The following is a 13167-nucleotide window of genomic DNA, read 5'->3' on the forward strand; positions in this document are numbered from 1 at the left end:
AGAAGGTACAGAAGCTTCAGGGCTTACACCAGGTTCAGGAACAGTTATTACCCCTCAACCATCAGCTCTTGAACCAAAGGGGATAACTTCACTTGCCCCATCACTGCCTGTTCCCACAACCTGTAGACTCACTTTCAAGGACATGCTCTTGATACTTATTGTTTTTTTTCCTTTCTTTTTGAATTTGCAGTTTTCTGTCTATTGCACACAGGTTGCCTGCCCTGTTAATGTGGGCTTTCACTGATTCTATTATGGTTATTAGATTTACTGAATACACCTGCTAGAAAATGAGTCTCAGGGTTGTATATGGCGACATATATGTACTTTGAACTTTGAGTGAAAAAAAATGTTTTATTTGATTGTTCTTTATTCTCTCCAAATAATTGAATCCCAATTTCTTTATTCTCTCCAAATAATTGAAGTTTCTTTGGCCTGACAGAAATTTGTAAAGCTCTTCTGCTCCCTCATTAAATTCTTGGTATGTTTCCTTTCTAAAGGACAGTATTATGCTGAACATTATAATCACCTTATTCTGATGTCCACACATACATTGCTGTTTCTCAAAACTTTCAACATTTCCCACTTAAAAGATGACAATGACCCAAGCATGTGAAAACACATGCTAGGTTCAGACTGGGTTTCAAAAGACTGGTCCAACACCTCATTAATAAAATACTTAGCCTTATTAAACGCACTATGAATTGAGGAAATAAAAGAATGGGACCCAACTTGTGTATGCATGGTTTAAGTTGGTATGATATACATTTAAAAAATTACAAGTCCTCTGGGTTTAGGCTGTGGGTTAGCTTGGAAAACACCACCATATTAATTTGGCACCCTAGTCTCCAAACGAGAACCAACAACAGAAATCTATTCTGATGCCATATTAAGATACCTGCTGCATTATTATGCACGCATTCAAGGGCATGATGCGAATATTACCTTGATTAGTTGCATGAGTGTGCTAAACAACCAGTGCTTGCTATAAACTGTGTTTCCAATTGCATCGTCTCCGGTGGTCTCATTGTCACTTTCATCACTTGGTGGTGGGGATGGATTGCGATCCATCTCAGTACCTTAAACGTTCAAACAATCCTGCCAAAAGAAGCACAGGGAAGGCGTACTATAAGGTGGTTATTATATGCGGGAAGAGAGTCTAGATATATTGGACATCACGCCTAACCTCGGCTGCCATAAAGAACAGCCACATTCGCATAGCAAGCATACAGATCACATAACCAGAAGAAGCCTCTGTCAAAGGAAATGTTAACCGCCCCTTTAAAATTCATCAGGATCTAATCAAATTTTAACCGGTTACATGGGTTTCCAAAGTGAAGAAATTCATCACCGGTCTTCTATCACAAAATGCTGAAGGAACCGAAGTCAAACAACAGCGAAGGAATAAAGAGTCGATATTTCGGGCCAAAACCTGAGGGAAAACCTTGCCCAGAAACGTAGACTCTTTATTCCTTCCCATATTTAATGGCTAATCTGCTGAGTTTCTCCGGCATTTTGAGTGTGACTCTGGATTTCCAGCATCTGTGGAATCTCTTGTGCTTATGATCTACCGGTTTCTAACACAGCCTGTGGGAAGTGAAAACATAACTGGGTTCCAACAATTTAAAGTTGCGTGATTTAAATTCATCTTTCTAACGATCAGCACCCACGTTATAGGTGGAAGAACCGCAGTCCCTTCTACACACCTCCTCCAGGTTTCGGGGGCAAATCCGACGAGTAAATGTACAGAGCTGTCCTGCTCAAAGAAAAGCCGAATGTGCCACGGCGGGGTGACACTTCACGTGGCTCAGCCCCCAGGGTAATTGCACACAGCCCGGCTGAAGAGGGGCAGAGTTCGGGGCCGTGGCTGCGGAGACGGCCGCCCGTTGGTCCTCCAGCCTGTCACCGCCGGCTTTCCGCAGAGCGGGGCAATTACACGGGATCGCTCACAGACCGACTGCGTGGGATCAGACTCACCACAGGCTGGGTCCTAACCGCCTCTCATCCTCCTTTCAACCGTAAGCAGATATATAGAAAGAATCAGTCTACTCTCCAGTGACTTGTCTCACCCTCCCCTAACGGCGCCGCCTGTCGGATTGGCGTTGCTCCGCACGCTCCTCCCGTGACCGACGTCACTTCGCACCCTCCCCCCACGGCGCTTCCCGCGTGATTGACGTCGCGCCGTATGCCCCTCGGTCTTGCCGTGGCTCCGCGGTCGGGGCGATGGGACTCTTCTCCGTTTAAATAGAAATAGGCCTTTCCATGCTGGCTATGTCGGTCTGCATTTACCCCATAGCACTCCACACCTCTCCTATCCATGCGCTTATTAAACGGTGTTAATGTTCCTGCCTCATCCATTATTCATCCCAAATACGGTACTCCACATTTAATAAGCAAAGAAGCTGCACCTGATGTCCCTTTTAAATCATTTACTTCTGATCTTAAACCGATGTCCTCCTGTTTTTAGTAACCACTCGCTGAGGGGAAAAAAAGACCATGCTGTTTCTCCTTGTTTGCCTCCCTCCCCACACCACCAAAAAAGTGGACATATTTGGTCATTAAATTACCTATGGCATTTTGCCACTAAATAACTATATGAGGCTACACAGCTTCTGGTACTTTCTACACCAATAAATGCAAGATCTCTGAACGGTCAATTGATGCAAAATGAACACTATCAGAATCAGGTTTAATATCACGGACATATGTCGTGCAAAAGATGATGCCAGTGACCAACAACAATACGTTGCAGCTAGCTCACAAAACTACTCGATATGTTTTGTCTTCTGGATACGTGTACCTACGAGCTGTGATCGCTGCAGTCTGTTGTCAGTAATTTCCCTTTTTAAGAACGTACCCTTGAGCTGACTAAATGATGTGCCACTTTTGCAGTCCTCTGGGGGATTCAGCAAACTAGACTCTTGAGGGTGCAGGTGTGGACATGGCGTCCATTGCTGGGGATGGACGCCACATTGATGCCTGATGGTAAGGCACGAACCAGTAGTTGGCTCCATTACTCCAAGCTAATTAAAGTGTAGAGAAAAATTAAAATCGTTGAGGATGAGAACGGTTTTGTGGTAGCAGTACAGTGCAGTACATCATAATAATAAACTACAAATTAAAATAAATTAGTGCAAAAAAAAAGCAAAATAATTTTTAAAATAGTGAGGTGATGTACATGGGTTCATTGTCCAGTAAGAAATCAGACGGTGAAGGGGAAGAAGCTGTCCCTAAAATGTTAAGTCTGTGTCTTCAGCTCCTATATCTCTTCCACGATGGTAGCAATGAGAAGAGGGTGTGTTCTGGGTGATGGAGGTCCTTAATGATGGCTGCAGTCTTTTTGAAGCATCATCTTTCAAAGATGCTCTCAATGCAGGGGAGGCTTGAGTCCATGATAGACCTGGCTAAGTTTGCAACTTTCTGCAGCTTCTTCTCCCAATCTCCTGTGCAGTGGCTTCTCCATACCAACCAGTCATGCAACCAGTTAGATACTCTCCATGGTGCATCTGTAGAAAATTGCTAAGAGCCTTGGTGACATATAAGGTCTCCTCAAAGTCCTAACGTAATATAGCCACTTTTGTGCATTCTTTATAATTGCATCAATATATTGGGCCCAGGATAGATCCTCAGATGTCAATACTTAATTCTTCCTCTTTTGCAATACTTATTTACTGATGCAAATTTATGTCTTGCTCTGTCTTGCTGTAACAAAACGACAAATTTCATGACGTACACATGTCAGTGACAATAAACCCAATTCTGATTCTGTGGAGGCTGCAGATAGCACTAGACAATCTTTGAAAGGGATGATAGATTTAAGCAACATGTGAGATGAAAAATATAACACCCTCAATGCCACCTGCCACCTTATCACCCACCAACTGGCAGAGGTGAAAGCTGGCTGATGTGTCCCAGAACTCACCACTAAGGGAATGGTCAACAAAATCAGTCTAATTTAGTTAAATTTACAATGTTAGCGATATGACCAAGCTGGTAAAAATTTTAAATTATGTTCACAATTCCAAGAGGTCCTACAGATACTGGAAATCTTGAGCAACACACTTAAAATAATGCAGGAACTCAGCAAGTCAGACAGCATCTATGATGGGGAATAAACAGTCAGGCCAAGATCCTGGTGCCAATTTACATTCAACTCTCAGTATCACTTGCTAACTGACGACAATTTACCTCGTCACAGGCCAGTGGAGAAAGTAACAAAATCAGACCAAAAGATATAGGAGTAGAATAGGCCATCCAGTCCATCATGTCTGGTCCCCTATTTCATCCTGGCTAATTTATCATTCCTCTCAACCCCATTCTCCTGCCTTCTCTCCATAACCTTTGACACTCTGACAAACCAAGAAACTGTCAGCCTCCGCTTTAAATACAGTATTGTGCACAAATCTTAGCCACACTAATTTTTTTATACTATAAATTTTAAGATGTTTATTTTTTGTCTTCTGCATTAATGCATCAATAGAAAAGAGCAAATTTTAGGTTTCCATTCATTTCCCAAAAAATTAAATGCCACAGAGAAAGTTTTGTATTTAAAGAAAGTATCATATAAAGTAATAGACCAGTTTTCTAATAAAATCTTGATTACTTTGTAGGTATATAGCCCAATGCTATAAGCAAAGATAACAAACAGGATGCTAATGATCAATGATATAACAAGTTGAATGAACTAAACTGATTAACTGTAACAGAAACAAGTATAGAAGGAATCAAACTATGCAAAGGACAATGAATTGAAATGAATTGTCTTTATTACTTAGATCCTTCATATATGAGTAAACATCTTTGTGTTACGTCTCTGTCTAAATGCGCAACTTATAGTAATTTATAATAAGTAGTGTGTATAACACGATAGTCAGTATAACATAGAAATACAGTTGTGTCAGCATGAGTTAAGTAGTCTGATGGCCTGGTGAAAGAAGCTGCCCTGGAGCCTTTTGGTCCTGGCTTTTATGCTGCAGTACCATTTCCCAGATGGTAGCAGTTAGAACAGTTTGTGGTTGGAGTTACTCAGGTCCCCCAATGATCCTTTGGGCCCTTTTTTCACCCATCTTTGTAAATGACCTGAATAGTGGGAAGTTCACATCTACAGATGCGCTGGGCTGTCCGCACCACTCTCTGCAGAATCCTGCGATTGAGGGAGAGTACAGTTCCCATACCAGGTGGTGATTCAGCCAGTCAGGATATTCTCAATTGTGCCCTTGTAGAAAGTTCTTAGAACTTGGGGAGCCATACCAAACTCCTTCAACCATCTGAGGTGAGGAGGTGCTGTTGTGCTTTTTTCACCACAGAGCCAGTATGTACAGGCCACGTGAGATCCTCGGTGATGTGTATGCTGAGGATCTTAAAGCTGTTCATCCTCTCAACCCCAGATCCATTGATGTCAATAGGGGTTAGCCTGTCTCCATTCCTCCTGTAATCCACAACCAGCTCCTTTGTTTTTGCGACATTGAGGGAGCAGTTGTGTTCTTGACACCACTGTGTCAGGGTGATGACTTCTCTGTAGGCTGCCGCATTATTAATAAAGATTTGGACAATCAGTGTGGTATCATCAGAAAATTTAATTAGCAGATTGGAGCTGTGGGTGGGTACACAGAGAGTAAAGGAGGGGGCTAAGTACACAGCCCTGAGGAGCTCCTGTGTTGAGGGGAAGAGGCGAGGGACCCCACTCTTACCACCTGTTGGCAATCTGACAGGAAGTCCAGGATCCAGCTGCACAAGGCAGGGTGAAGGCCGAGGTCTCTGAGCTTCTTGTCGAGCCTGGAGGGAAATATGGTGTTGAATCCTGAACTGTAGTCAAGAATAGCATTCTCACATAAGCATCCCTCTTCTTCAGATGTGTAAGGACGGTGTGTAGAGCAGTGGCTATTGTGTCATCTGTTGATTGGTTGTGTCAGTAGGAGAATTGTAGGGGTCCAGTGTGGGTGGTAGCTTGCTGTAGGTGCAGTCCTTGACCAGCCTCTCAAAGCATTTGTTTATTATTGAGGTGAGTGCGACAGGACACCAGTCGTTCAGACATGTTACCTTGGTCTTTTTTGTAACAGGGACAATGGTGGATAATTTGAAACAGAATGGCACTCTACACTGGGAGAGGGAGAGATTAAAAATGTCTTTAAACACACCTGCCAGTTGTGCCGCGCACATCCTGAGTACCCGCCCTGGGATACCGTCCGGTCCCGCAGCCTTGCGACTGTCCACTCGTTGGAAACAACTGCATTCTTCAGCCTCAGAGACGACCGAGCTGTAGGTCGCTTCAGCTGTAAGTCTCCTCAGGGGCTCATCAGTGTTGGCAACACCGAATCGAGCGTAAAAAAGATTTAGCTTATCTGGGAGAGAGGCAGTGACGTTGGCAAACTCCAACCACACCAAAAGGTGAGGGTGTGGCAGATGTAACAGCTTAACCTTCAAATCGTCGATTCTTATACTATGGTAAGAGTGAGCATAGCAACAAGACACAAGGTGGTCATCCTGTATCAGCAAGGTCTCTTCCAGGTAGAAATTTTGTGGCAGGCAGGAGGTTTAAGATGAAAACACAAGAAAGTCTGCAGATGCTGAAAATCCAAAGCAACAAACACAACGTGCTGGGGGAACCCAGCAGGTCAGGCAGTTTCTATGGAAATGAGTAAACAGTCGATGTTTCAGGCCGAGATCCTTCTTCAGGACTGTAAAGGAAGAGGGAAGACGCCAGAATAAAAGGGTGGGGTGAGGAGAAGGAGGCTTGCTGGAAGGTGATAAATAAAGCTAAGTGGGTGAGAAAGGTTCAGGCTGGAGAAGGAGGAATCTGATAGAGGAGAGCAGACCATTGGAGAAAGGGCAAGGGGAGTGGACCCAGGTGTGAAGAGGTAAAAGGCCAGAGTAGGGAATAGAGCAATAGGGTTGTAGGGAATTTTTTTTAACTCATAGGAGAAATCAATATGCATCCAATCAGGATGGAGGCTACCCTGAGGGTAGCCTCATCTTGATACGAGAGAAAGTCATGGACCAACATGTTGAAACAGGAATGGGAATCAGAATTAAAATGTTTGGCCACTGGGAAGTTCCACTTTTGATGGATGGAGTGGAAGTGCTCAACAAAGTGGCCAAAAGTGGAACTTCAGGGTGGCCAAGCATTTTAACACTTCCTCCTGAATCCCCTTCTCCTTCCCTTTCTTCTACATGGAGTTCTGCACAAGGTGGTATGGCCTCCGCAGAGCCCTGATCTCAACATCATCAGGCTGTCTGGTTAACTGGAAGGCAGAAGCAAGCGAGGCAGCCAAAGTCTGCAGAATAACTGTGGCAAGTTCTCCAACATGCTTGGATCAGTCTACCTGCCGATTTTCTCACACAGCTATACAACAGTATACCTAGGAGAACTGATGCAGTTTTAAAGGCAAAGGGTGATCACACACAAAATATTGATTTATTTTCTATTGCTTAATGCCCTTTATAGTTTTTAATATTTAGAAACATTTCATTATCTTCAGAGCATCTTCACTTTACAGATTTTTTTTACATGTGCCTAAAACTTTTGCACACAACGGTATATCCAATGACTTGACCTCCATAGCCATGAATTCCACAGGTTAACTGCCATCTGGCTAAAGAATTTCCTCTTCGTCTCAGTTCTAAATAGTCATCCTTCTAATCAGAGACTGTGCCCTCTGGTTCCCCCAACATGGGGAACACCCTCTCCACAATATTTAATAGGTGTCAATGAGATTCTCTCCTCCCCGCCCCCCATTCTTCTAAACTCCAACTAGCACAGGCCCAAAGCCATCAAGTGGTCCTCAAACATTAACCCTTTCATTCTCAGAATCATTCCTCATTCTCACGAACCTCTTCTAGACCTTCTCCAATGCCAGCACATCACTTCTTAGGTAAGGGGCCCAAAGCTGCTCACAGTACTCCAAGTGTGCTCTGAGCAATGCCTTAGAAAGCCTCAGCATTACATCCTTGCTTTTATATTCTCGTCCCCTTGAGATTAATGCTAACAGCACATTTGCCTTCCTCACCACCAACTCAACCGAGACAAGGCTTACTCCCAGCACGCCAGATATGGCCATCAAACCTGAAGCATTCTCAATTCACAGGAGAGACTGAACTGTAGATTCGGAGAAGACAAAAGGTGGAGCTGCGTATTTCATGATAAGTTCTCGGTGGTGCTTTGATGTGGTGGTTTTGTCAAACTCACGTTCCCCAATCCTGAACATAGAACAATCAACTGCCATCTGTTCTAGGGAGGCCTCGACCGCAACACTCACTGGAATTTACATACCACCAGCAGCTGACTATAATCAAGCTCGTGAGATACTCCAGAGAAATAATCCGTCCTGACATATTGTAAATCATAATCAGGGACTTCAGCCAGGTTTGTTTGAAAAAACAATCCCAGCCGAACTATCATCAGCATCAGAAGTCCCAACACACTAGATCACTATTATCCAAAGAATGCCTATCATTTCACACCCAGACAGCATTTCAGGATATCTGATCAGTTTGCTATCCTTCTCCCACCTGCATACAGGCAGAGGCTAAAGAGCAAAGCTCCAGAGGTCAGGACAACAAAGAGGAGGTTGTGGGAGGCAGAGGAGCAGTTACAGGATTGATCCGAGTCAGCGGACTGGGCCGTGTTCAAGAACTCATCTGTGGAACTGAATGAATACATGAACTTTATAAAAACAGTTGTAAAAAAGTGCGTCCCCACAAAACTCATCAGCGTCTTCCCCGACCGGAAACCCTGGAATGACCCATGAAATCCTCAATCTCTTGAGGGCCAGGTCAGAGGCATTCAACTCATGTGCAGGACTCCTTCCCAGGAATCCTTTTATTTCCCCACCTGACCTAAAGTCTTGGAGGAAAAAGACATTGACATAAATTGAACAGTCCACTGTACACCCTCACATCGAGTTGTGGGCACAAAAGCAGAAGGTGGCTGCCCTGTGGCCCATGGATTGGGTGGGTGGAGTTTCAATAGCTATGGCCATAAATGAGATGGCATTTGTCAGTATCCCACCACACCCAACAGGTTTACTTCCAGTGCAATCAAAACAAAAATGTTCCTTGTAACTTGGAACGTCTGTACCTTGCTGAACTCAAAGACGAAATGTGACGTACTACAACTGTTGCTGAAGAACTCAAGAGGTACAATATCACTGATGCTCTCAGTGAGACAAAACATGCCAGTGAATGCATGTTAAGGGAAAAGAGTTTCAGCTATATTTCTTTTGGAGAGAAAAGACACCAAGTTACTGGTGTTGGTTTTCTAGTCAAGAATTTTTTTACTTTGGCATCAATGAATGCCTGCACATTCTGGTTTGTGATAGCACTCCTGAAGGTAGATGACAACTTACTGGCTGTTCTCAAAGCAAGAAATACAACTAAATACTTTATTAATAACATCTTTTCTGTAAGAAAAATTATGGTAAATAATCACAGCAAACAACGAAAAGGCGAGGCTGACTTGAGGGTCGAGGCATGTCAAGGAGAAGTGGTCAGAGTGAGATCAGGGTGCATTCGCTACAGAGTCAGAATCAGAGACGGAGTTGGGGGTGCAGATTGAAGGATTGGAGCCCGTCCACCAAAACCCAGAGCCAGGTTTGATTGATCGAAGCACCAGGCTGATTTGGAAAGGTCAGGTCCAGGCCAAAACGTGGTGGCAGGGTCCAGAGCCAAAGTGTATCGACGTGACAGGACCCGGTTCTTTAAGTGAAGAATGGTCCTTTTTTAGACTATTTCAACGCCGGGCTAGATGTTGAGACCGGAGCTGAGGTTCGAGCTGGTTCTGCTTGCTGCTCCATGACGTTTGCTCCACTCTCTGCTGCATTGAGGCTGAGGCTGTGGGTTCTGCAATGTTTACTTCACTATGTGCTGAACTGAAGCCGAGGCTGTGGGCCTGCTCTGTGTCTGTGGGCTCTGTGACATTCACTTCACTATGTGCTGAACTGAAGCCGAGGCTGTGGGCCGGCTCTGTGTCTGTGGGCTTGTGGTTAACTATGTATATCTGTCTGGACACGCCCCTCTGCTGACTGCTCCTGTGGTTTCTCCCACAGACCCCTGTTGATGCACCATCAATAACTCTCTGAGACGTGAGGCGAGATACCAGCTTTTATTGACTGGAAGAAAGAACAAGCAGCAATTGACCACCACGCGACATCCTGGAGACTGAGGGCAGGGCTCAGGCCTCAATCGCCTTTATACCGGGGTCTGTGGGAGGAGCCACAGGAGCAGTCAGCAGTGGGGCGTGTCCAGACAGGTATATGTAGTTCATCACGTTCACCCCCCCCACCTTTGTTTTAAAAGAGAGTCCCCATGGGGCGAAGTTTCTTACAAGTATATTTACAGATTAAGTCTATCAGGTGGTCGAATCTGTCACTGCGATCTACGTAGCACCGGCTGTGATTGCACAGGTGCCGGTGGAGATTGCACCGGAGACAGTGGTTGCACTGGTTCTGGCCTAACTGAAGGTGTCAGCCCACTAGGCGTCAGTGATCCCTCACGCGTGTGCGAGGCGCCTGGTATATGCGCGTGCGAGACGCCCGGTATAGGAGTGTCGTGAGGAGTCTGTGTAGGGCTCGGTGTGTGCGGTGTCACCTCGGGTACAGGAGTGGAGTGTTCGGGGTAGTGGTCTGCTGCTCCTGTGGGCGCCAGGTCGCGGACGGAGACCGTGTCCTCCCGCCCATCAGGTAAGACCACGTAAGCATACTGGGGGTTCGCATGTAGAAGGTGAACCCTCTCGACCAGCGGGGAGTATTTATTGCTCCTCACATGTTTCCAGAGCAGCACTGGCCCTGGGGATGTCAGCCAAGCTGGTAGGGTGGTCCCAGTGGCAGACTTCCTGGGAAAAGAGAACAGGCGCTCATGAGGGGTGGCATTGGTGGACGTACATAACAGGGAGCGGACAGAGTGGAGTGCCTCAGGGAGGACCTCCTGCCAACGAGAGACTGGCAACCCTTTTGACTTAAGGGCTAAAAGTGTGGCCTTCCACACTGTGGCATTCTCCCTCTCCAGCTGTCCATTTCCCCGGGGATTATAGCCCGTGGTCCGACTATAAGCAATGCCCCTAGCCAGCAGGTACTGGTGCAGCTCGTCACTCATAAAGGAGGACCCTCTGTCACTGTGGACATAGCAGGGGTATCCGAACAGAGTGAAGAGCTGGCGCAGGGCTTTTATGACGGACGTGGCAGTGGTATCAGGGCAGGGGATGGCAAAGGGGAACCGCGAGTACTCGTCGATAATGTTGAGAAAGTAGACATTGCGGTCGGTGAGGGGAAGGGGGCCTTTAAAGTCGACACTCAGTCGCTCAAAGGGGCGGGTGGCCTTGATAAGTTGCACCTTTTCAGGACGGTAGAAGTGCGGTTTGCACTCAGCACAGACTTGGCAGTCCCTGGTCATTGTCCTGATGTCCTCGAGGGAGTACGGCAGGTTCCAGGCTTTCACGAAATGGTAAAATCGGGTGACCCCCGGGTGGCAAAGATGTGCATGGAGGGCGTATAGCTGGTCGAGCTGTGCGCTGGCACACGCTCCCCAGGAAAGGGCATCAGGGGGTTCATTGAGCCTTCCAGGCTGGTACAGGATATCATAGTTGCAGGTGGAGAGTTCTATTCTCCACCGCAAAATTTTATCATTTTTGGTTTTGCCCCGCTGTTGGTTGCTGAACATGAACGCAACTGAGCGCTGGTCGGTCAGCAAGGTGAACCTTTTGCCGGCGAGATAGCACCTCCAGTGCCTAATAGCTTCCACTATGGCCTGGGCTTCTTTCTCCACCGCGGAGTGCCAAATTTCAGGGCCTTGAAGGGTACGAGAAAAGAATGCTACTGGCCTGCCTGCCTGATTGAGGGTAGCAGCCAGCGCGAAATCAGAGGCGTCACTCTCTACTTGGAAGGGAATGGTCTCATCCACCGCATGCATCGTCGCTTTGGCCATGTCCCCTTTAATGCAGCTGAAGGCCGCGCGGGCCTCAGCAGAGAGGGGAAAAGTGGTAGACTTGACCAGGGGGCGGGTCTTGTCTGCGTAATGGGGGACCCATTGGGCGTAATAGGAAAAGAAGCCCAGGCACCGTCTGAGGGCTTTGAGGGTGGTGGGAAGAGGGAGTTCTAACAGGGGGTGCATACAGTCGGGATCAGGGCCAATGACCCTGTTTTCCATGACATACCCAAGGATAGCAAGTCGGGTGGTTCCGAACACACACTTGTCCCTATTATAAGTAAGGTTCAGGGCTTTGGCCACTTGGAAAAATCGTTGGAGGTTGACGTTGTGATCCAGCCAGTCGTGACCACAGATGGTAATGTTATCCAGATAGGGAAATGCCTTCAGTTGGCACTGGTCTACCATCTGGTCCATTTCCCTCTGGAAGACAGAGACACCATTTGTGACACTGAATGGGACGCGCAGGAAGTGATAGAGCCTGCCGCCCGCCTCGAAGGTGGTGTAGGGGTGGTCCTCTGGGTGGATGGGGAGCTGGTGATAAGCGGATTTCAGATCTATGGTCGAGTACACCTTGTACTGAGTTATCTGGTTGACCGTATCCGCTATGCGGGGTGGGGGTACGCGTCAAGCTGCGTGAACCTATTGATGATCTGGCTATAGTCCACGACCATCCTATTTTTCTGCCTGGTCTGAACAACAACCCTCCAAGGACTTGTGCTTGGCTCAATGATCCCCTCCCTGAGCAGCCGCTGCACCTCCGACTGAATGAAGGCCCTGTCCCCCACGCTGTACCTCCTGCTTTTAGTTGCCTCAGGTTTACAATCGGGGGTCAGGTTGGCGAACAGGGTTGTGGGAGGGATATTGAGGGTGGAGAGGTTGCAAGTGGTGTCGGTAGCGTAGCTGTCGGCATGGTGCTGGGTGGGATGTGTGTGTCGGTGTGTGTGTGTGGTCAGTAGCAGGGTATATGACAAAGTCCCACAGAACTGGGGATTCCTGACAGTGAGTGGTGGGAGGGGCCCATCATATGCCATAGCCATACTTTTGAGGTGGCTCTGGAAGTCCAGCCCCAGTAGCACAGGCGCTCACAGTTGAGGCATGACCAGTAGCGCAAAGTCCCAATATTCTGTGCCCTGCACCATCAATGTCGCTACACAACCCACCCGGATGTCTGTGGAATGTGGCCCAGAAGCCATGGTGACCCTCTGGCTTACCGGCCGTGTCACAAGTCCGCAGCGTTGCACCGTGTCTGGG

The 13167-nt window shown here is 46.9% G+C and overlaps 1 protein-coding gene across 3 annotated transcripts in view; it reads right to left on the reverse strand.

The window, feature by feature from the left end:
• The window catches only part of saal1 (serum amyloid A-like 1), a 40873-nt gene extending 38755 nt beyond the window's left edge, over window positions 1-2118 (reverse strand). For 2 of the 3 annotated variants that reach the window (XR_009513296.1, XM_059975582.1), the window contains exons 1-2: window positions 1975-2118; window positions 943-1095 (exon numbers count right to left, since the gene is read on the reverse strand). Coding sequence is in view for 2 of the 3 variants with exons in the window: in XM_059975582.1 (XP_059831565.1) it covers window positions 943-1068 (126 nt within the window). In the remaining variant the exon portion in view is untranslated. The other variant, XM_059975584.1, reaches the window with a different exon arrangement.
• Window positions 2119-13167: the final 11049 nt, after the last annotated feature.

The sequence above is a fragment of the Hypanus sabinus genome, chromosome 7, assembly GCF_030144855.1.
Source record: "Hypanus sabinus isolate sHypSab1 chromosome 7, sHypSab1.hap1, whole genome shotgun sequence".
Classification (NCBI taxonomy): Eukaryota; Metazoa; Chordata; class Chondrichthyes; order Myliobatiformes; family Dasyatidae; genus Hypanus; species Hypanus sabinus.